Below are 24,428 nucleotides of genomic sequence, written 5' to 3'. Positions count from 1 at the left end.
TCTGACATCAGGAGAGGGCACTTTCTCATTAAACTAGATAAGTTGTGCTTATTGCCAAATGTACACTTGTCTTTGTAAAACCCAATGAATCGACATTAAAACAGAGCTAATAACATGGTAAGTTATTCATAAGATCCTTTTGTCCTACATTAAACAGTGACATGGTACATTGCCTAGTTCATTGTTATAGTACAGAGTCATATACCCTCAAACGGGGCATGAGCATGCAGACAAATTTCAAATCTTTGGATCTGTGTTTAGAATGTTCTATCCATTTTATAGGATTTTTCCTCTGTTTGGGAGCATTTTACTGCATTTGGACTTTTGATAGATCTGCTCTCTACAGTATTGCAAAGAAGACCTATAAATAAACACACAGTTCTGCATTTCCCTATTCTAATCTCTTGACCCATAAGAGGAAATAGACTTGTTTTCATGTGATTAACAGACAGAGGAACTTACGACAAGTGACACAGCTGTAGAAAAGGCAGCCCACAGGAGCCTTTATAGTCAAACACGTTGCAACTGCCAGCGGTGTCAGTACTGAAAAACGGATTGGCTTGAGCATGGAGAGAGAACCAAAGCGAATAAGAGAAGGCTATCTGGTTAAGAAGGTAGGTGGGCAATTCTAAACAGGCAACGGGCAAATGTTAGGGCTGACACCAATTGAGCAGATGGGGAAACTTAATTTTGCTTTTAAAAAAAATGTTTTCCGTATTATTTTTCATGAAAAATGCAAACAAGTGATCAACCAATTCCTCTAGCAGGGCATTAATTCAGCATTACTTACTTGTAACTATGTAGTAGCAACTGTATCGTCTCAGCCTACTGTAAAGTACGACAAACTCATTAATATGCATTTTATATGTATTAATGGAGCATTCTAAACACAGATCCAAAAAAAATTTGGCTGAATGCTCATGCCCAGTTTGAGGGCATATGACTCTGTACTATGAGAATGAACTCGGCAAGGTACCATGTCATTGTTTAGTGTAAGACAAAAAGATCTTATGAACAACTGTCCATGTCATTACCTCTCTTACAGTGCTGATTTTTTGGGCTTTGCATTGGGTTTAACCTCAAGTACACCCTGAGGTTAAAAGTTTTTCTGGGAAAGTGGACTCCTTTGTTACAAAGAAAAAAAATGTAATGAAATGAACATACCCCACTGAGTCAAGTAAATGGGCTTCATGTGGGAAACTTTTTGGGGAGCCGGTGAGATTGGACCCATTCCCCACCCCAGCCTCAGCAGAGCAACTGGTCTGAAATAGCAGCTGCTGCTCCTCTGAGCAGGGATTCTTGGCCATGGAATCCACATCATAAGGGCAGACCTCTGCTAAAGTGCCCTTGCGAGATCAGACTAACTTAAAGCAGTTTAGTTAAGCAACTGTGACCTCCTAAGAAACTCTGGCTAGAGGATCTCTGCCCTATGGAGCATCTCGGCTCCACAGGTCTTCAACCCAGGAGAAGAACTTGGGTCTGGTGGAGCCCCTAATCTGTGTGGGACCAGAGCTCTGCTCCTGGTGAACTGAGCTGCCTGGATGCTTCTTCTCCACCTCTCACCTTGGCTCTTTCATTTTTGTTGTAAATGTAAGAAAGTAAATACCTAAAGCAACCTTAAAGTGGCACTGTTAAAATCCTAAGGAGGCAGGGGGCCAGGTTCATTGCTGGCAGAACCAGCCTGTCATCCCCGTGGCAAAAAGTGTAGAGCAAGCTACCCATAACCCGTACTCCACCAGAGGGCCTGGAGCTGGCCAATGCAGCACACTAAGTGGGTGGGGCCAGCTGGGGAATGGGTAGGAGCAGGACACCCAGGAAATGTGCTGATCCCGTAGAAGTCCCAAGTAGTCTCCATTGGTGAGGAGTTTAGCTGCCCTTCCCTAGTGAAAGACAGCAGTGGTACTTCTGTTTGCCATGTAAGAGGTGTGCATCTCTGCCTACGTGTAGCTGCTCCTGGGAGTACAGCAGGGCGCAAATAGCACTCCCTTGCATATCGATGGGTAACTCAAGGCAAGAAAATCTTTCTATTGGGCCAGTTGCCAGGGTATATCACTGCTGGTCATCATACAGTAGAACTTCAGAGTTATGAAGGCCTGGGGAATGGAGGTTGTTCGTAACTCTGAAATGTTCATAACTCTTGTTCTTTCAAAAGTTTACAGCTGACCATTGACTTAATACAGCTTTGAAACTTTACTATGTAGCAGAAAAATGCTGCTTTTAACCATCTTAATTTAAATGAAATAAGCACAGAAACAGTTTCCTGACCTTGCCAAATCTTTTTTAAAAGTTTCCCTTTATTTTTTCAGTAGTTCCTGTTTAACATACAATACTGTACAGTATTTCCTTTTTTGGGGGTCTCTGCTTCCTGATTGCGTACTTCCGGTTCCAAATGAGGTGCTCATGCCACCCTCCATTAGCCTCCGTCCCTCATTCCTTGCTATCAGCTATCAATACTGTTGTGGGCCAGAGCCTCAGCTGGCATAGCCCCATTGACGTTAGTGCCAGTTTACACCAGCCAAGGATCTGGCCCTGTATCTTTAAGTTTGGTAGTGTAGAAGTTGTGAATTTCTGTGGGTTCTACCATTCTATCAGGAGAGGATAATCATTTTCTATCATTCAGTGCTACAGATGTTAAAGAAAGGAGAAGTTCAATTAGGAGGAAGTTGCAGGAGACTGTTTTTCAAGCTGCTATTCATCTTGCAGGGATATTTGGGAAATAACCATCTTAACTGTGGTCTTTGGGTAACTGAAAGAATTCTCTTTAGTTTCAAGAGACTGTGGGCCAAATCCTGCTTGCCTTTATCACCTGAGTAGTCACAGGCAAGAAGAATTGTATCTTCTCTGTGTTTGCTGATTATGGACCTGAGTCTGATATTCTTACTCACACTAGAATATCAGGGTTAGAAGGGACCTCAGGAGGTCATCTAGTCCAACCCCCTGCTCAAAGCAGGACCAATCCCCAGACAGATTTTTACCCCAGATCCCTAAGTGGCCCCTTCAAGGACTGAACTCACAACCCTGGGTTTAGCAGGCTAATGCTCAAACCACTGAGCTATCCCTCCCTCCTGCTTGGTGTGCAAGTAGCCCCATTGTGTAAGAGGGGCAGATTTTGGTCTTTGCCAAACACTATGGTCTGCTTATAAGTAAAAGCACTGGGGTTGGTACCACTTTGAGTGAAGATATGACAGTGGACAAAAGGCTACTCAAAGTCATGGATCTTAACTTTGCATCCTAAGTTGACTCTGATTTATTCCCCATCCAAAAAATCAGCCAGCAGGTCAATTTGGCTCTTTGTACAATCACTAAATTCTCTCCACTTATTTATATTAGCCAGAATGTGGTGGCCTGTTTCGTTCTTTTTTTGTAGATCTCTGCGGAGCCTGGACTGAGGAGAGCAGCCCACACAAGGGCTATTATATGAGCCATAGCTGTCCATACCAGGAACATGTTGCTTCTGCAGCAGAGTACTGGATGTGGAAGAAAGTCCCATTGTCAGCAGGCACAGAAAGTCCCATGATAATCAGCTCCCACCCCGCTATGGAACTTCATGTCTGATTCAGAGTACAGCAAGCTTTCTGAGGGTTAGGGTGGGCAGGGGAGGGGAGGGTGTTATGTTGGAATGCTTTGTTTTAAAAGAAATTCTTGTCCAATCCGCTGTCACAGACACACAACATTTAAATGAGGCAGCACGACATGCAGCTGTCAAATCTAACGAATCCAAATGCGCCCTCTACTCTCGGGCTCACACTGCACAAAGGAAGTGGAAGCCACCCCTGAGAGTTCCCCCGGTGCGGGTGTGATCTGTGTCTTGGGGTCTATCGGTGGCAGTGACTCAAGCTCTGCCTCAGGGCCAGACTGCACATAACAGGCTATAGTCTCCTCTTCAAAGAGACTCAAGCCAACTTTTTCAAAAGTGGCTTGTGATTTCATGCACTTAATTTTTGGGTTTCCATCTTTAGCTCTTCAGTGGGAGCTGCGGGTGCGCAGCCCATCTGAAAATCAGACCCGGGGTGTCTCAAGTTGGGTGCTCAAAGACTCAAGCATCTCTACTCTGTGGTCACTTTTGAAAAGCTGGCGAGCCATCTCTGCCAGACAACATAGCCTGCAACAATGATAGGGGCCTATAAAATTCCAGGATTGATTTTTAAAGTCCATACAGCACCTGATCTTGCACTGTGAGAGTCAATGAGAGTTTTGCCATTGATTTCAATGTACATTACACCAGGCCCTCGATAAACATCCAAACTTCTAGTTACAAACCACACATCATCTTTGTGCGTTACTATTGGGAAATAGAGCTTTAAAAGCTGAAATAAAACCCTAGAGCCAAATATTCCTCTTCTTTTAATATGGTCAGATGAAATTTCCTTTTCCGGTGATGGTTTGGGTACAACAAAAGTGACAAAATATTGCTAATGGTTAAGCAATAACCAGTGGGGCCGGGCTATCTGAATAATTCATGTCTGTTTCTGTGCAAACGACGGTTTTCAAACTGGGTGACTCAAGTCCAGCGCTTGATTTAGGTATACGATTTTCCAGAGCTGCTCAGCAGCGGTACACTCCATCAACCGCTCTGGGTATCGTGGTGTTCAGCATCTCTGAAGATCCATCCACAGAGGCCTTGATCCTGCCAGGTGCTGAACACCCTCCCTCTCACTGTCTTCAATGGGAACTGAGAGGCCCCAGCAATTTGTATTATTAATTATTATTATTACTTATTAGCTGTCTTATTGTAGCACCCAAGTGCCCTCGTCGTGGACCAGACCCCCATTGTGCTACGTACTGTACAAACACAGGACAGAAAGAGCCCCGAGGTGCTTACAATCTTGTAGCATCAAGCCTTCATTTCAGTGCCTAAACTGTAAACCAGCCAGGGGTGGAAATGTTGAATGTTGTTTAAAGTATTGCAAAAGATAGCATCTGAAGAAAGGCATTGGTCTGTGTGATAAAATCTCATGGATACAGGGAAAACATGCAGGTTGGCTTGTTGGATGCAATTTTGGAGAAGCATGTTAGTGGGATTACAGGCAGGAGGAAATAATGGTTGTAGAAAGAGAACAATTCATGGATTTAAAAAGGAGAGCGTGATGGGGGTTATGATAGATCTGCCTTGGAAGGGCATTTAAAAGTGTCTCTTTCTAGAAGGTCAAATCTTGAATGGAGAAAATGTAATATAACTGGCTTATTTGATCTAATGCAGGGAAGTATGTTTAACACCTGGAAGCCAATGTGGGTAGTGCTCCTAGACGATGGAATTGAATTCTATAAGAAGAAGATTGACAACAGTCCCAAAGGAATGATTCCCCTGAAAGGAAGCTCTATCAATAGCCCATGTCAGGATTTTGGAAAAAGGATGGTAAGTATTTTTTACAGCCACTGAATAATAATTTTATATACACCTCTACCCCGATATAACGCGACCCGATATAACACGAATTTGGATATAACGCAGTAAAGCAGCGCTCGGGGGGGGGGGGGGGCGGCCTGCACACTCCAGCAGATCAAAGCAAGTTCAATATAACGCGGTTTCACCTATAACACACTAAGATTTTTTGGCTCCCAAGGACAGCGTTATATTGGGGTAGAGGTGTGTATATATATATATATATATATATATATATATATATATATATATAAAACGTACAAAGAACTTTTTCATCAGTAGATCTCAAAGAACTTTACAGTCTTTAGCCTCACAAACCTGCTGTGAGGTAGGGCAGTGATGTTATCCCCATTTTACAGATGGGGAACTGAGGCACAGAGAAGTTAAGTGACATGTCCCAAGTCACACAGGAAGTCTGTGGTGGAGCAGGGAATTGAACCCAGTCTAGGACTAGGCTAGTGTTCTAACAACTGGGCCCTCCCTCCTCCGTAGATGGCTGACAAAATGTTTAATGATATTCCTTTCGGCAATAAAATGTTACAAAGCTATGTTATTTTGGCTGTGATTTTGTCACATCTCACAAGCTACTTAAGCAGGGTTGGGCCTGCTCAGTATGTGAATGGGAGATGTCAGAGGAAAACTCAAGAAGTAATGCTGGTGATTCAGTAAATGGTGGTCTGAATGTGTACTGAAGTGGTGCTGAAACATAGGCTGCGTCTACACTACAAGCTAGAGGTATGATTCCCCTGCTCATGTCCACGTACGAGCCCACCTGAAACCGGTGGGCATGTACTCTGCTCAGCTGTGCTTCTGCTGCTGCTACCCATGCTACCACGGCAACACTGCTATTTATGCTTGTGATAGCTCGATGGGTGTATGAGCAGGCAAATCACCTCCCCACCCCCCACCCCCAGCTTGTAATGTAGACGTAGCCTTATAGTGAAGGGGGCACTCTGCTGCTGGAGGTGTCGCCTCTCTGACTGAATGTGAAACAAGTCTCCAGGAGCTATAAAATACCCCAAGGGTCTTTTTTAAGAGCAGGGGTATTATAAATTAATTATTGCTAAAGAGACATGGCTGATACACCAGCTACCTGAAACAGAAGGGAGATAAAGGGGTTTTTCCTCATGGGTAGAGATGTGATTTGGGTGCCTGTGAGAAGCAGTGATTGTGAACTCTCCACCTTCCAGTATAATTGTTTGAGAAGTCATCTTTTCTGCTAACTGTTTGTCCCCAAAGGTTTGCCATTCGTGCACTATGGGTTAGTGACAGACTGAATTTTTAATTGGCTTTAGCTGGATCACCTGCTTTTCAAATAGGGGATAAAGCCAAACAGTCTGAAAATGTACTAATTGGTTGCACATGTGACTAGAGAACAGGATGGGAGTGTTAGAAAAGATCTAAATTAATTAGTAAGCATCAGAGAGAAGAGAAAATAATGGATCCTCGGATGTATGGCTTTTTAATGGTTAGTTCTGCTGCTTTGAATCTGTGTTTTTGGATTAGCACTAACATTTTCTCCATTGGCACAACTCCACATCCTCTACCAGGAGGTACTGAAATGGTGAGTTATAGCTCACCAGGGAAACTGGGTTCATGCCCAGTGCAGATGTTATAGTGCCATGCTAGAAGCTACATGTCTCTCCTGCTTTAGGGACATACATGTTTGCAGAATGAATGGTGTGTTCAGGGCCAGATCCAAAGGCCACTGAAGTCAAAGGGAATCTTTCCACTGATTTCCCTGGGCTTCGGATCAGGCCCTCAGTGATAGTAAGCAGATGAAATCCAGGCAGTATGCTATGTCCAAAAAGCATGAGTCCTGTCATTGCATGGATAGCCCTTGAGGTTTTTACTCAATTTGTTTCTCAGTCCTTCCTCTGGCAAAGCCCTAGTCTAGTCACTGAGAGTTTGCCTAAGAGAGAATGGAAGAAAAATTAGTGAGGATTTGGGCCGTTGTACATAAAATGTCCTGGACAGGACCTGATCCAAAGCCTGCTGAAGTCAGTGGGATTCTTTCCATTGTCTTCAGTGGTCTGTAGATCAGTTCCTGGCCCCTAAATCAGCCAGAGCCTGTGGTAGCTTTGCAGAGCAGCTCACGGAGGACATCCCACGATGAAATCTGACACAATTCAAATAGCTAAATAAACAACAAAGGGCCAGATTGCACACCCTTTACTCACAAGAGCAGTCCCAGCTTACCAATATGATCAAAAGTTAATCATCTGGCTATAAACACTTAGCTCTCCAAATGCAACATTTTGGAGAACGTGCATTTTGTAGCTTTATTATCCATAAAAAGAATTGGACTAGCCCTGAGTTTCCCCTCCAATATTTCATCCTTTGCCTAATTCCAATTGGCTACATGCATTTATATTTTCTGTGTGAATCATCCTCGTGCATAGTGGCTGATGACTTTGCTTGCATCCACTCACTTCAGACAGCTCAGACAGCTTAAAAATACTTTGGGGGATTCAGGGACAACCAAACTGCTGTAAGTCATGGAATGAGTTTATTCTGATTCCCAGCTTATACCAACTTCAAGTCAAGTTCTATTCAGTAGGGCCCGATTCAGAACAGCACATAAGCATGTGCTTAAGGGTAGGCAGGTGCTTATGTCTCAGGGACTCCTATTCAGCTGTTCTGAATAGACAGGCTTTCCCAAATCAGTGCCTAGAAAGATGAAATCCATTGATTAACCTCAGTAGCTTAGCAGCACACTTTATTTTTTTCAGTTTATTGATTCTTTATTGGCATTTGCCAATATGTGAAAGGAAAAATCTGCCCTGAATGGGGATTTACCATGTGCTTTGAGATTTTATATCATAGAAATATGAAATTGTAGGACTGGAAGGGACCTCGAGAGGTCATCTAGTCCAGTCCCCTGCACTCACGGCAGAACTAAATATTATCTAGACCAGTGGTTCTCAACCTGGGATCTGGGACCCCTGGGGGCCCACAAGCAGGTTTCAGGGGGTCTGCCACGCATGGCCAGTATGAGATTCTCTAGGGGCCAGGGCAGAAAGCCAAAGCCCCACTAGGCGGGAATGTACCATGGGGCCCTGAGCCCCACTACCACGGCTGAAGCTGAAGTCTGAGCAACTTAACTTCTCCGTGTCCTCTGTGATGTGGGGCCCCAGGCAACTTCCCTGCTTGCTACCCCCTAATGCTGGCCCTGACTTTTATATGCAGAAAAACAGTGGCTGTGGCACAGCTGGGCCATGGAGGTTTTATAGCATGTTCGGGGGGGGCTCAGAAAGAAAAAGGTTGAGAACCCCAGATCTAGGCCATCCCAGGTACTCATTCACCATTATTGACAATCCTGGTTTATTGGCACATTGTTTCTTATAGTGGTGCTATCTCTGCTGTTTCTCTTCTTTCAAAGTTATATCAAATTTTTCTTCATTGCTTTCTTATGAGAGGCCTTCCCTCTACTGATAATCTGGGAAATATTTTTTTCATCCTCCTTCATACTTTATACACTGGAGTAGAAAATGTCTCTGTTTCAAACTCTCCGCTGTTTAATCGATTGAACAGCTGTTCCTCTCTGGGATGACACCGGGTACATTGAGTCTCCTAGCTTTCTCCTCCAGGTTATGGTAATTGATTCTCTATTTGGTAAGAGCCTGCCTTAACTTGGTATGTTATACTGTGGGCGCTAGTTTGCTAGTGTGGCTTTTCCATACAGGGATCTGTAGCCGTCTAGCTTGTTGTTATTTTTGACATGTACTGTATATTGCTGTTGGGATGTGGCTGTTTGTTCCACTGCTCTGGAGGTGAGTACTTTGAGACCTGGGAGTGATGTCATATAGGAGAGGATAATGTTTTTGTTTGGATTTAGGGCTTGTCTACACTTGAAACGCAACAGCGGCACTGCTGCAGCCCTTCAGTGTAGACATTACCTACGCCGAGGGGAGGGAGTCTCCCATCAGTGTAGGTAATCCACCTTCCCAAGAGGCAGCAGCTAGGTCGTTTACACGTGTAGATTTCAGTGGACTACATTGGTAGATGTGGATTTATTATAGCATTTACTATAGTATATTAATTTCATTTCAGTGGATTCACTGCACTTAGCGGTTAGATGTGCAGTTTTAGAATCATAGAATATCAAGGTTGGAAGGGACCTCAGGAGGTCATCTAGTCCAACCCCCTGCTTAAAGCAGGACCAATCCCCAGACAGATTTTTGCCCCAGATCCCTAAATGGCCCCCTCAAGGATTGAACTCACAACCCTGGGTTTAGCAGGCCAATGCTCAAACCACTGAGCTATCCCTCCCCCCCTTTTCAGTCTGTACTTTTCTTTTCGAAGGCACCCAGTACTGCCTGCTCATTAATGTAACATAGTTTAATGTAGATGGTTATTAATAAATCCGATTGAGCACCCATTGTATTTACTCTGTAATTAAATTATGGGAAACCAGATTTTAGAGGAAATGGAAACCTTGCATGACTGATGAAATACCTACAGAATATTGCTGGATAACCATCAGGTTAATATCTCTTGGGAACATTGACCAGAATAAATATTTAAATTGATCAATTAAACAATCCACTCTTGAGTTTTTTCAAACTGATGTTATTACTTCTACCTAACTGTGCTGTAAGGAGATCTAGTCTCCCTTTGATGTGACACTTAAGTAACTATATAGTAACTGCATTAAAAATTAGCCCTACACGTTCCTAAAGGCAGATAAAAGTCTAGGGCAAAAACTGCTTTTGCTGTTACTGAGCTATTCATGGTGGGGAGTGTGAAACGAGGCTGGCTGTGTAGAAGATCCCCGGGCAATCCTGCCTGCGCAGGCTCAGGGGAATATGTTCTGTTGCACATCTTTCTGCTCCTTTCAAAAGGCACCATGATTCTACTACCCCATTATTTCCTGCTAATAGTACATAATATTGAAGGTCAGGACCTAATAATTCCTTATGGCAGCAAACGATGGGCCTGATCCAAAGCCCACTGACACAAATGGGAATCTCCCCATTGAGGTCGATGTGCTCGAGATAAGGCCCTATGTGTCTTGGGGCTGTGATGCGCTGGTGGGCATGCTAGACAAACCCTCCATCTGGTACTCGAAGGAGTGTTAGTCTGGAATCTTCTCCAGCTACTTTATAGATGCACAGGGTGGTGGGGAAGGATTTCTCTGCACCTATAACATAGCTATAGCACCTGGCTAGTTATGTCAGTACTACATAACCTGGTTCTGGTAAGAATGTCAGGAATGCTCAGTCTATAACAATACAAGGAGCTGATTACTTGCACTGTCTGCTTAGCTATCTCTTCAGAGTGTTTCTGCTTTAATCATGTGTTCAGGACACTATACTTAGCTCCTGCTAAGGGAGGCTGTACAGTTTGTTGATGCTGGTGTAATTGTAACCCACTGGTTCCATAAAGACGCCTTTCAAAATCCTTATTCTTGTTATAGTTTGTCTTCAAGCTCACCACAGCCAAACAGCAGGACCATTTTTTCCAAGCCGCCTACCTTGAGGAGAGAGATGCCTGGGTGCGGGATATCAAGAAGGCTATTCAATGCATCGAAGGAGGCCAAAGGTTCGCCAGAAAATCCACCAGAAAGTCCATCAGGCTGCCTGAAACAATCAATCTGAGGTCTGGTATAATGCCTCTCTTCCCCCATTCCCTTCCGTCAGCGGGGAATAGACAGTAGAGTCAGATAAAGGAACATCAGCCTGAGCTCTTTGGAAGGGATTCATTACCATGTAGGCAAGGCTGGTCTTCTGTCTCCCTGACCCGCAACTGTAATCGCTGAAGACCACCTCCTAGGCAATAAGGCTCACTGGAGGGTCATTTCTAAATCATAACGAGACTAAAACATATGTACAGTAGTCACTGAAACATAAGTAACATGCACATGTAGCATCCCAAAGCAACGCTAAAACCTTTCCAGGGACTAGGATGCACGGCAAGCAGCTCTATTTTGCATGCTGCAATGCGAGATCGAAAGCTGATTTCAAATGAAATGAATTACACTTGCCTGACAGGTCAAGTAACGATAGAATTAACAAGGACCACAGAGTTGTCAAGTTTACAGCTGTAGGCATCAGCTCAGCAAAGCCTAGAAAAGGAGTCTAGGGGATAGAATGTAATGGTCCGTCATAGTTTTTCCATTATTAAAATAGACCATAACTTTGAAAATAACTTATTAATATTATTTACATTGTCTATCACAGGGGTCGGCAACCTCTGGCATGCAGCTCGCCAGGGTAAGCGCCCTGGCAGGCCGGGCCGGTTTATTTACCTGCTGCGTCTGCAGGTTTGGCCGATCGCGGCTCCCACTGGCCGCAGTTCGCTGCTTCAGGCCAATGGGAGCTGCGGGAAGCGGTGCGGGCTGAGGGATGTGCTGGCCATGGCTTCCCGCAGCCCCCATTGGCCTGCAGCGGCGAACCGCACCAGTGGGAGCCGCGATCAGCCAAACCTGCGGACGCGGCGGGTAAACAAACTGGCCCGGCCCACCAGGGTGCTTACCCTGGTGAGCCGCGTGCCAGAGGTTGCCGACCCCTGGTCTAGCACCTAGCCCCCTGAATCGGGTCCGGGGCCATTGCGCTAGGCTCTGTAACACACAGAGTAAATGACAGTCTCTGCCCTAAAGAACTTACAAATGAAAGGGTGAAATTTTGGCCCTTTTGAAGTCAATGACAAAACTCCCGTTGATGTCAATGGCCCCTAAAACACAAGATGTAGCAGGTGGGTGACCCAAACAAGTGTGCAGCGGGACGGGGAAGGGGAAGATGGGATAATGATCATAATAATAATAATAATTAAAGGATGTATTTAGACTTGTTTATTACTCATAACCTTTAGGCTCATATTTTTACAAGCGGCCAGTGGTTTTACGTGCCTTGTTTTTTGGGAACCCAGCTTGGAGGCACTTTGAAGGGGCCCAATTTTCAGAAAGTGCTGCACACCTGCCAGCTGAAAATCAGGCATCTTTCAAGGTGTTTCAGCAATGGAGGCACTCAAAATCACTAGGCACTTTTAAAAATCTTGGCTTTAAATGAATCTGCTGGCTTAGCCAGGCTGCCACTGATTTGGGCTCTAGTGATGTGCTCTGTGCCTGCTGCTGAATACCAGCCGCTGAGTTCATTTATACGTGTATGTTGCATTATGGACCTTTGCAAACGCTGATTAAGAGTGCAGCATAATGTACTGTGGTAGCCTACATGCCTCTGAACTGTGAGGATGGCACTTGGCTTGTGATAAGTTAAAGATGGGTAGGGAATTGTCATGGCAGGGGACAAGGAAGAAGGAGGTGCTTTGCACTGGTGGAAGAGGGAGCCACTTCCAGGAAAGGAGAAAGCCAAAGGCAGCAGCGGTGCAAAGAGAACTGGAGTAATAGGAATAGAGGACAGGGAGAGGAGAGGAGATGGTGACTAGATATTTGTCTGGCCAGTTCCACTGCAACTGGGGCAAAACTCAAATTCCATTGAAATTAGCCGAGACATGGGGACTGCACTACAAAAGCAGGAAAATTCCAGTAAACCTTATTTTCTGATCAACCTAATCATGGAATATTTCATATGGTCTGTTTTACATGCCCTAACAGATTAATTAAGCTCTAGCAGCTGATGATGATTGAGAGAGTAAAACATAGGAAAAAGGAAGGAGTTTCTGCATCTCTGGTTTCTTGCTTATTCATCTCCCTGGAAGAGCTATCTTTAGTTTAGTCTTTACAGTTTATCTAACAACCAAGCCAAAGCATAAAGCATAAAGCACTGCAGAAATGGGCTAGCAATTAGAGTTAGTTGGAACATTTTCAAAGTACTGATTTCAACCATTTTTTTGATGGGAAGGTTTCTGAGGTCCAGGGTGGATGCACCATTCACTTGAGGGGGTGGGGGAAAGGAGAGAGGGAGAGAGAGACCTAAATCAAAATCCTAACGTTTCAATACTATTCCATTTTGCAAAAATGTTCACAAGTTTTGGTTCCATGCGGAACAGTCTCCAGCCTGCTCTATTAGCAATACTTTCCAGACTAAGCGGCCTGTCAGAGAACCCTAAATCTAGTGAAAAGTAAAAGATATGCGAAGGCCAGAAAATACGGCATCCATTTGTTAACGTTTAGAAAACTAAGGGAAACAGGTTTTGTCCCAGAATATAATCTTCCAGAAAAATAAATACAAGGCCCTGTCTGCTGTGCTGAGGACATTCTTTGGTGGGAGACAAAATTGCACACGGCCCAATCCTGAACTTACGCTAACTTCAGCTGGCTTCAGTGGGAGATTTGTCTGACAAAGGACTGAATAACAACTGAACAAGAACCTCAGGACTTGGCCCAGAGAATTTAATTTCCTCTGCTAGCGGGCTGGCTCTACAACCCAGGGGCCTAAAGCAATGGAGCTATCTAGGGCATGCATATAGGTGCTCTGGAGGAGGGAAATCAGACCATGAGTTGCTGAGGTTACTGCAGGGCCCCCTAAAGCACGAGGATTCTGCCAATAAATCAAACTCATAGAGTTCTTGATCCTCCAGTTCCCAGACAGGACAGGAAGAAGTTGCAGGAGGAACTTAAAACAAGGAGGGATGTCCAGGAAGGAGGCCATTCTGTGAAGCTTTGCTACAGTGCTTGGAGTGTGTTGTGTCTCTGCTCACACTATCGATTCCCCATTTTGTTCTGTCGCCCAAATGGAACGTTGAGCCTTGTGGACTTTCCTGTCCAGACCTGCTGCTGAAGACAGCACAAGAATCAGATTGTGAGCTGGGGAGGCCTCCAAAAGTACTAGGCTCCATGCAGTCATTTGTCTTCCTTGGGCTTAAGCCAAGTAAGCTGTTGTGTTGGAGAGGCAACAGTGCCAAGAGAATGTGAGGCACTTCCCCAGAACAGAGTGAGCACTGCATTATTATGCCAAATAGTTAAAAGCTGCCTAGTTCTTAACAATTCCCATGGTTCTTTTTTACACAGCGCCTTGTGTCTCTCAATGAAGGACTCCAACAAAGGAATAAAAGAACTGAAGCTGGAAAAAGACAAAAAAGTGTTCAATCACTGCTTTACAGGTAACGAGCTCTTGTTCCCCATTTGCCATTTAAAGTGCTCCAGGCAATGAAATATACAGTAGGGCTCAAGTCATGACACTGCGGGTGTACATCTCTGAGCTGCATAGGGCCCAGCCAGAGCCATATAAAATTCAGAGAAGAACAACTGGTGGAAGCTTTCTCCATCAATAGAAAGTGGGTTTCTGTAGAGTGTTCAGAAGCGTCTGCCATAGGCCAGGTAGGAGATGGTTATGGATGGAACAGATTGGGCCTGTTGTTCTAAAATGTGATCAGAGAGATGAAAGAATTGAAGCAGCTCTTTTCATCCAGCGTGTCATGAGATCCTTAATACCACTGAAATATTCTTAAAGGGGTACTGTGCGGTATTGGCTCCAATCAGCAAAACGACCCTGTGAGTAGGCAGGGCTCCCATCCTGCTCCAAGACAAAGACTATAGTGTGCTGGAAAGGGTCAAAACTCACCCCCGCCCTGGGGTACTGCTTTATTAACGAAGTAACTGCAAAGAATCTTTTTCCCTAGGCTGGGCTAGTCCTAGGATTCCTCACTTAGGACTTATCAGCTCCACCCTGTCTCCCCTGACTAGTCCCACTTCCTTTCTGTCTAGGGTACAGTTACCCTTGCCACCCCGAGTCAGCCGGTCAGCACTAACAGTGTGGCTCAGCAAGGGAATGCTGCCACATACCCAGATTAACCTGTCATGTTTGTCATTTAAAATATCAGATTCATGAACACAGAGAGCAGGCCAATTGCCTCTGTATACTTAACAGGTCTTGTCATGGTTATTTTCTTGGGTAATGGCTGTTAATACACATCTTGTTCTATTATCTTGTGACTAGGCAGCTGTGTGATTGATTGGCTAGTGACGAACAACGCTATCCGAAATCGCAAGGAGGGTCTCATGCTAGCCTCTTCCCTATTAAATGAAGGCTACCTGCAGGCAGCTGGGGACACTTCTAAGTGCGCTGCCGAAGGATTGACGGACACCCCCTTCCTTGATCTACCTGATGCCTATTACTACTTTGTGAGTATTGTGGCATGTTCTTCTATCTTCCAAAGTTTGAACATGGGCTTCTAGACTTACTGCTGTCATCAGTCCCACAAATCCTGTGAAAGTGACTATGTAGAGATGGAGGTCGATGTTTATTGTCTCTCTCTGTGGCTTCCAGAATGAAATTGCCCAATATAAAGGTTTTTTTTAAATAGTTGTCCTAGCAGCCAGCTCAGTAAACTCAATCTGAGATCTGAAAGTCAAGCTGGGTTCTTTCTGATTTACACATCCTCACTAGTAATAGAAATACTGCCACTGGAACTTAGCTAACAATTCTGCTGATGATACATGAGCCTGAGAAGAATCCAGTTCACTGATCTCAGGGCTGGACTTGCTCTGGAGTTTCTCAGAGGAGTGAAGTGTTACAAAGTGATTTTTGTCAGTAAAGTCACCGGATGTGACTCAGTCGACACAAGGAGCAGGTCGCACCCAACCTTTAGCGGGCAGGAAAGCTTCTTTCTTTAATATTTTGTTTCACACACACACACACACACCCCGATGTAGCTTGGATCATCACAGCTGAGCTAGATTGGTAACCATACATTTGATGGATTTAATTTAATAGAGTACTTCAGACATAAGCTAGTTATCTGAAAAGCATGAAATACCACTCATGTTAGACAAATGTTTAAAGTCATTGGTGTACTGAGTCAAATTATTGTTTCTATTAAATAATGTTATTTAAAAGCTCTTACTCCTACAAGTTCTGTTTACACTAATCATATCTGTGGTGGAAAGCTTGACATCAATAAGAGTTTTGTCTGAGTAAGGACTGTGGATTTGGCCAATTAATTCATTTATCCTCATAAAGTGCCTATGAGGTAGGGAATTTTTACAGATGGGGAAACTGAGGCAGAAAAGGTGTGTCTTGCCTAAGGAAATGTTAGCAGTCAAATTCCTGGCTCCCAGGCCTGTGCTCGGACCACACCTGTCTCACACTGTTGCATTCTGTTTCAGCTTTTTTCCAGTTCTAATACATGCAAGTAGGTCAGGGCATCAAGAAAGCCCGGTATCACAACATGTCAGCATTTAACTTGACATTGCATGAAGTACAAAATGTAATAGTTGTCTATGAGCCACATAACTATTTCTCTGCAACTGCATCTTTTGAACTGTGCAATGTTTCAGTAAACTGCATCACACTGATGTGATTGCAGGGTTGCTGTGGAACTTGCAAATATTGCAGGCATCTGGAGACAACTAATGTCAGCGCTGGCTACAAAACCTCACAGAGGGAATAGAAAAGTGCAGAATGTGGACCCCAGTGCCCAGTTCTTGTTGGTGGAAAGGGGGTTAAGCCAAGGCAGCAGCATTCCCTGCTTTTTCCAAATTTCGTGAATGCCTGTGGAGGAGGGAATGGGCATGGCTGCGTAGTGGAGCCAGGTGATGGTAGCTCTCACTGGCATCCTTCCTTCTCAAGCCTGCAGAAAATGGCTGTGTCAGCACTTACATGAGTTCCACTCTGCACACTGAAAGTCATTGTAAGGGAAGGTTTGGAGCAGTCACTGGTTGGAATGGTGGGAGCCTTATTATCATGGGGAAAGAAAGGGGTCAACAGGGAGTAGTGTATGGGCACTGAGATGCAGAACAAAGCTCCAGCTTTCTCCAAATGTCCTGAGATCCATGGGAAAATCGCAGAGAGAACCTGGCCCTATGCCCATTTGGCCCCCACATTCAATGGATGACTCTGTGGGAACTCTGCTGGCTGAAACTCAGAGTTTCTTGGCTTTTCTGGGAGATTTTCCAGAGGAAGGGTTGTTTTGGCCTCATGGCTAGCAAATAATAAGCCAAGCACAAGCTGACCTCCTTTCAGTAGGAAAACAAACCCCAGCAGCACGTGGTTACTGAAGGTTGTCCTTTTCCTTGTGTTCATACAGGCAGACAGTGGGTTCTTCTGTGAAGGGAATTCTAGTGATGATGACGTGGTCCTGAAGGAAGAGTTCAGAGGCACAGTGGTCAAACAGGGCTGTTTACTGAAGCAGGTCAGTATTTCACTCGTTCTGCTGTTTTACAACAGGAATGAAGTCAACGAAATACAAGAATAAAATATATCCAGCAGCTTCTCAAGAGCTTGGAGCTAAGCTGGGCCATCTGAATGTAACACATTATGAGTGTGTGTTACAGGCCCGCCCCATGTCAATCCACAGAAAATATGAGTTAGGCTAGCCCAGAGATCGGCAACCTTTGGCATGCGGCCTGCCAGGGTAAGCACCCTGGCGGGCCAGGCCGGTTTGTTTACTGGCCGCATCCGCAGGTTCAGCTGATCGCGGCTCCCACTGGCCGCAGTTCGACGCTCCAGGCCAATGGGGGCTGCGGGAAGCGGCGCGGGCCGAGGGAAGTGCTGGCCGCTGCTTCCTGCAGCTCCCATTGGCCTGGAGTGGCAAACCGCGGCCAGTAGGAGCCACAATCGGCCGAACCTGCGGACTCGGCAGGTAGGCAAACCTGCCCAGCCCTCCAGGGTGCTTACGCTGGCGGGCCACGTGCCAAAGGTTGCCGATCCCTGGGCTAGCCCCTAGCAACAGTGTTTTAGCTCAGGCTGTAGCAGTTTGTGCTTTTAGCTCTGGAGGACTCTGGTTCCATCTCCAGCATGTTGGCCAAGGTGGTGGCTGTTATATGAGTACTTAGCAGCTGAGATCATTCTCAGAATGTTCTTGAACCCCCTCACTTTGTACAAAGATGCTTTCTGCTGAGATTAACTGGTACTTTTGTCCAAGTTACCGAGGTTTACTGTTGTTATTTACATGACAGTAGTGCCTAAAGGCCCAATCAAATTTGGGGCCCCATCATGCGAGGTGCTATAAATACACATAGAGAGGGACAGATCCTGCCCCCAAAAGTTGATGATCTAATGAGACAAGGTAGGCAAACTGTGTGAGGAGTAGCCACAGCTGGTTAGTGGAACACATGGGACTAGAACCCAGGTTTCCAGTCTCATTATACAGCACTGTACCTACTAGACCACACTGCCTTGCAAACGGGGGGGATCATATCCCAGCTCTGCTGGAGACTTCCTATGTGTCCCTGGACAAGCCACTTACTTGATCCCCTCCTCTGAAAGGGAAATAACTTTCCCCAGGATACCTTCCTTTCTATACACAATATACAACCTAATTACAATAGCTTTTCATAGAATTATAGAATCATAGTGGAAGGGACCTCGAGAGGTCATCTAGTCCAGTGCCCTGCACTCAAGGCAGGGCTAAGTATTATCTAGACTATCCCTGACAGGTGTTTGTCCAACCTGCTCTTAAAAATCCCCAATGATGGAGATTCCACAACCTCCCTAGGCAATTTATTCCAGTGCTTAACCACTGTGACAGTTAGGAAGTTTTGCCTAATGTCGAACCTAAACCGCCCTTGCTGCAATTTAAGCCCATTGCTTCTTGTCCTATCCTCAGAGGTTAAGAAGAACAATTTTTCTCCCTCCTCCTTGTAATAACCTTTTCCCTTTTGACATGCCTGAAGGAACACGACGGCAATCAGAATACTAGCAGAACAGTCAGGGAGGATCAGGGTTCTTCAGTGACATTAACACTGTGCAGCTCACAATGCGACAAGAGACACCAGGGTGGGAGTAAGATATTAGGTATTGATCGTCCCCAGCTAACTGACTGAAACCAAAAATCTTAGTTTGGCCAACATTTAAAATATGATGCCCTGTCCTGGAGCAATGTGACATGCTCCATACATGTATGAAAGCCCGTGCAGATTTCAAAGGAAGATAATGTGATATTTAGTCATAGAAATGGGTAAGCCAAATAAGTTCCAAGGAGTGGGGGTTTGGTGGGGCTGCAGGTAGGGTAAGTAGCCAGTGCTTCTAGGAGTGACCTAGCATTATCAGAAGCCATGGAACGTAGAAGCTAGAATTGTACAGATCTGTTACATCCTCCACCCGCTCTGGGCATATAGGTTTAGCTGCTACAGAGTCGTTCATAGCAATATCTTTTGAGACACTGAGGCCCCGATGTTGCAATGAACTCCCTGGGGGCGGACCACAGCACCCACCCAGAGCCCATTGACTTCACTGAGGCTTTGTGCAGGTGTAGTATTCTGCTCACACAGAGCTCATTGCAGTATCAAGTTTTAGGTACTAGAGTGGTGGACTCTATAAAAAACAAAAAGATAGGTAGATGGATATCATTGCTGGGTGGTATAATGCCTCTTCTTTGTCTAGGAACAGTCCCTCGTCTCCTCTCTGGAGGAACTGAGACAGAAATACCCCTTTTATTGTCACCTTTTCTGCTCCCTAATTCTATTTGGTCTTTAGATCACATGATGATAGGTGTCATGATGATGATGATAATGAATGCATAGATAACATGGATACACTACTTGAATGTCTGAGTCTGTGAATGATGCCACAAATCATCTGCAGGGAGCCCGAGTACTTATTGGCCATGTCATTTGTACTCTTCCTGTTAAACTGCATCCACTATTTAAAGGGATGTGACTCTTCACCACATTTCTGCCATTATTCACTTCCCCGCCCCCACCACCGTTGGCCCATATCTAGTGAGTAAAGAACTTCCTTGTGAATAGCAATAGTTACTTGAGAAACTGAAATATTTTTGAAATAGTGGGAGGAAATGATGCCTGACAGCCCCTTTTGACTAATATTAATCTGGTTTTGATCATCCCACTCAAAGTCACCGTTTCTGAGTGTTGCTGCTTCTGCCTTGAAAGTCTATTTTTCAAGACTGTAGTTATGGCTGATAAAAATGCTGATCTATTTTAAGTGAATAATAGTATCTACTTGTGTGACTTTCTTCATGTACAGGCAGGAAAACTAGCTACCGAATTAGATACTGGGTAAGATTTTAAAAAGTGCCTAAATGAAATCTTGAAATCAAGCCTCAGTTAATTTTGGTGCCAAATTCACTTAGGTGCCTAATTCACTTAGGTACCTTTGAAAACATTATCTAGTGTGAGTTCCTTCATTGAAGGCACCCATATATCAAGGCCAAAACATTAGTTTTTCAGCTATATTTTCCTATTCTTGTGTGTGTGATTCCCTTTAAACAAAGCAGAATATTAGGTGACTTTTTGTAAATTTGCTTAGGGGCATCGGAGGAAAAACTGGAAAGTGAGAAAGTTTATCCTAAGAGAGGACCCTGCATATCTTCACTACTATGATCCTGCTGGGGTGAGTGATTTTGTCCATATTTTTACCAGCATCATTCAAGAGCTTCTTAAAGACCTGATTTCCAGGTGGACTGGTGACTGGAATGTTCCTTTGCGAGTGTTTGGGCAGCATGTGTGTATGGGGGAAGTACTTGTGTTGCTTCTGACTAACTGTAGCTGTTCTCTAGATAAGCAAAGAACTCAGGCTCTACATGTGCTGGGTGGGCGTGGCTGAGTGAAAGTTCCTGGACCTGGGAAAGAGGCCGCCATGAGTGCCAATCTGTGCTTCCCTGCATCCGTCCTTTTAGCCAGTGATTAATTACATTAACAGTACTGTCAGGCTCGCTGCAGTGGTTCATGACTGGGAGTGCCAACCTCAGGGCAGATTGTCAAAAAGCAGGACAGACACTCCAAACTGGTGGTGTGTTCTACAATTAGATTTCACCATCCCAGTAACAAATGTGAATTCCTGGGTCACAGTAACAGTCTAACCATGGAGTCACAGAGAGTCCCCTTACGCACTCCAGTTTCTCTTGCCATCCAGGCAAGCTGGACTTAGTGATAAATGGACACTTACACCAAAAATCACAAAATATTAAGGTTGCTCCCAGTCCCAAGAGACGAGTCACTTACCCCAGATCAATTTGTACCTGAAATCTCACACCCACACTGATAGCTAGTCTTATAGTAAACTAATTAAGGATTTATGAACTACGAGAAAGAAATGAGTTATTTACAGATTTGTGCTTATATGTTGCCTGCTTCAATGAGTTACAATCTTAGGTTCAGAAAGGTGACAGAGATGTAGTAATCTGTCCACTGAATGTCATTTAGGGCTAACCCAGGTTGATCCTGGGGATATTTGCTTTTGTTTCTCAGCTCCAGCCCTTGTGAAAGTCCAAACAGCAAGGAGATAACCAGTCCTTCTTGTGAGCATCTTTATATGCCCTTCCCCCAGAGTTCAAAGTGATGGGACAAGCATTCCCGCACATAACTTTTTAAAATGGCCTATTTAGTCTTGATCGTCCTTCTTGAAGGGCAGGGAAAACACTCTTCCCGCCTAGATTCACAGATTCAGAGGAGGCATTCTTACAATTATAAAGAAAAATGTTCATATTATCTTATGGCAAGGGATACAGACATTACAAGTAAGATTAATGCATGCAGCAACTTACAAGCATTTTATAGAGTCTAAACACTAAACACATTGCTATAAGTCTAACACCTAACTTGAACAATACTAAGTTACAGGTGAGCTGGTCTAGTTTCCAGCTATGAATTCGTCAGTGCTCAGCTGATGCCTACAGCCTTGGCAAGAGCTGGCACCTGATTTACCAGCGTCACAATACACCTTTGTTTACATGCTCAGACTAGATTAAAATCTGTTAGGCCATAAAAACAAGTTAATCAAATACAGTCAGCCTTTTTATTGTTATATTTTCTGTGTTAGCCTGAGCCAGGATACTTTGTCCCTTGTATAATTACAGTGGGAAAAATTCTTCCCACATATAAGTAGATGCCTTGATGGAGCTGCACCTGCTTACATCAGGGATTAATTTGGCTCCTGGGGACTCAATGCTTCCCTGCATCTGCGCTCAGTGCAGGGGTGGGTCCAGTAAGGTGCCAGTTATGTCTGTTTGAACCTATGCTGGCCAAGCCCTAGTGGTGGTGTCAGGGTGGCCTAGAGCCAGTGAAGATCGGCATAGAGGAGTTTTGCTCTGCCACACCCCCAGCGCACTGCCAACCCCTTTGCTGGAATGGGCCTGTGTTAGGGCACAAGAGCTGCTACTTTCAGGTTTGTGCCAGCAGAAATTTTCTCTCCACAAGGAGAATTCTCCCCTGACCACTTGCAGCCACAGTCCTGAGCTGCACAAGAGAGCTAGAGTGTAAACAAGAATCTGGCCTAGCATGTCTGTGGTGGTGGTTGTCCTTCTGTAGAGAAGGCCTTTTTGGAACAAGCCCCCTTCTCAAACAATGTTGAGTGGAACTGCATCTGCTGGCTGAATGTTGCAGGTGCGTTGCTTCTATTCGCTGAAGGAAGGGCCCAGTCAATCCAGATCTTGCACTTTGTACAAATCTCTACGTTCTTCTTGCACACTGAGCTCAGAATGGATCCTCCAAAATATCTAGCGGAGCCTGTATTCCAAAGGGGCTCCCCCATCCACATGCAGATTTGCCTCATCCCACTGTGCCCATTTCTCATCGATCTGTGCCATACTTTTGCATCATACATCCCTGCTTCCAGTGAAGAGCTCCAGTCAGATATATCTGGACAGTTTTAGAAGCAGACGTGTTGGATTTTAAACCATGCCAATGACTGTTTTGTTTGGCATTTCTGTCAGGGAGAAGATCCACTTGGAGCGATTCACTTGAGGGGTTGCGTGGTGACAGCTATCGAAGACATACCAGATGGTAAGGAAACACACAAACAGCAGTGTGGTGTTTGCAGTACACGTACACATCTAGATGTAGTCAGACAACATCCTGGCTCAGAAATAAGCCATTCAGAATTCATCATGAATGGATCAGGTCAGCAGCATTAATCCCAGAACTGGGTCTCCACAGCTATCCTGATTTGTCTGCAATGAAGAAAGACTGAGCTAAAGGGAGTTAGGGAAATGCATATTTTACTATATGCTTAGGCTAACTCTACTTGGCTTCTATGCTGAGGTAATCTGCACAAGGCCCCATGAACTTTGGGGCTACTGCAGGCCATGACTCTGGAGGGGAAGTGTTGTAGCAAGAGGGGTTAGGCCAAGCAGCAGTCAATCTATACCTCATACTCTCTTCTGAAATCAGGGAAAATGCTCATGGGGAACAAACCACCATAGTTAATCCTGCAAGGACTAACATTATCAGCCACTCCATAAGTTTTCCTCTCCTTTGAGGGATGGATTGTTTGTAACAAAGCAAGGTTGGCTATTGGGTACTTGATTCCTGAGAGAGCTGTGCTGCCACGGGTGAAGGATGCATGGAGGCATCACAATCTGGGGTGGTTTGAGCTTCCTTTCTTTGCAGATAGCTGTGCTCGGCTGATTTTGGAGGCTGCACTGAGCCCACACCACAGCTGTGACTTATGGGAGGGTTGGACGTAGCCCTTAGCACTTGATAAATGTGTCACTCTCATTCTATAGTGTTGGTAGTTCCTGTTCCTGATTCCATAGGGGGAGGCTTCTATTCACGGATGTGATTTTTGGTATTTGAGAAATCTTTCTTATAATGGCAGAGTCAGTGATAATGGTAGACAGGAAGGAAATCCCAGCATAGTTTTAGAAGCAGAAACACTGTAAACATGAGCGAAAATTTCTCCATTCGCTTCTGTAATTTGCTACTTTCTTCCCTCCCCCGCACCCCTTAGCCAAGAAGCATGACGTTGACACCAACCTGTTTGAAATCATCACAGCAAATGAAGTCCACTATTTTTTGCAAGCAGCCACACCTGTGGAGCGTACAGAATGGATCAAAGCAATTCAAGTTGTTTCTAGGACTGGGAAATGAAGACCAGCCTCCAGCAAAGAAAACCAAACTGAGAGCTCCTAGCAAAAGGGAATTTTAACATGTAGCCCAAGGAAGTGATTTCATCCAAAGAGTCTCCTCTCCCTGATGCTTGTGGGTAGAATGGGCAGTTTCATTTCTGTCAGGGCTTCTAACAAACTAATGAACTCTCCACTATTGTAACCAAGAGATTTTACTAATTTATAGTATAAAATATGTCTTACTAACTTGTGTTTCTTTGTAATTATTAGCACATTCTGTGAAGGTAACACCTTGGGCCTTTTTGTTCATATTGAAGATAGTGAGAGTTTTGTCATTAACTTAGCGGAGGGCAAGATCACGCCACTGATGTAAATAAAAGTAACTCAAACTGTCAGA

General features: G+C 44.6%; 1 protein-coding gene across 1 annotated transcript; it reads left to right on the top strand.

Moving 5' to 3' along the window:
• The first annotated feature begins 463 nt into the window (after positions 1-463).
• PLEK (pleckstrin) lies at positions 464-24,428 on the top strand. The gene is made up of 9 exons (XM_008173641.4): positions 464-614; positions 5,201-5,356; positions 10,803-10,984; positions 14,295-14,386; positions 15,223-15,407; positions 17,312-17,416; positions 20,494-20,577; positions 22,898-22,967; positions 23,914-24,428. The coding sequence occupies exons 1-9, from the start codon at positions 567-569 to the stop codon at positions 24,051-24,053; spliced, it is 1,062 nt and encodes a 353-aa protein (XP_008171863.2). The 5' UTR covers positions 464-566; the 3' UTR covers positions 24,054-24,428.

This window comes from Chrysemys picta, chromosome 3 (genome assembly GCF_011386835.1).
Source record: "Chrysemys picta bellii isolate R12L10 chromosome 3, ASM1138683v2, whole genome shotgun sequence".
NCBI lineage: Eukaryota > Metazoa > Chordata > Testudines > Emydidae > Chrysemys > Chrysemys picta.
Note: the sequence above shows the minus strand (reverse complement) of the source record. Positions and strands in the feature narration are given on the sequence as shown.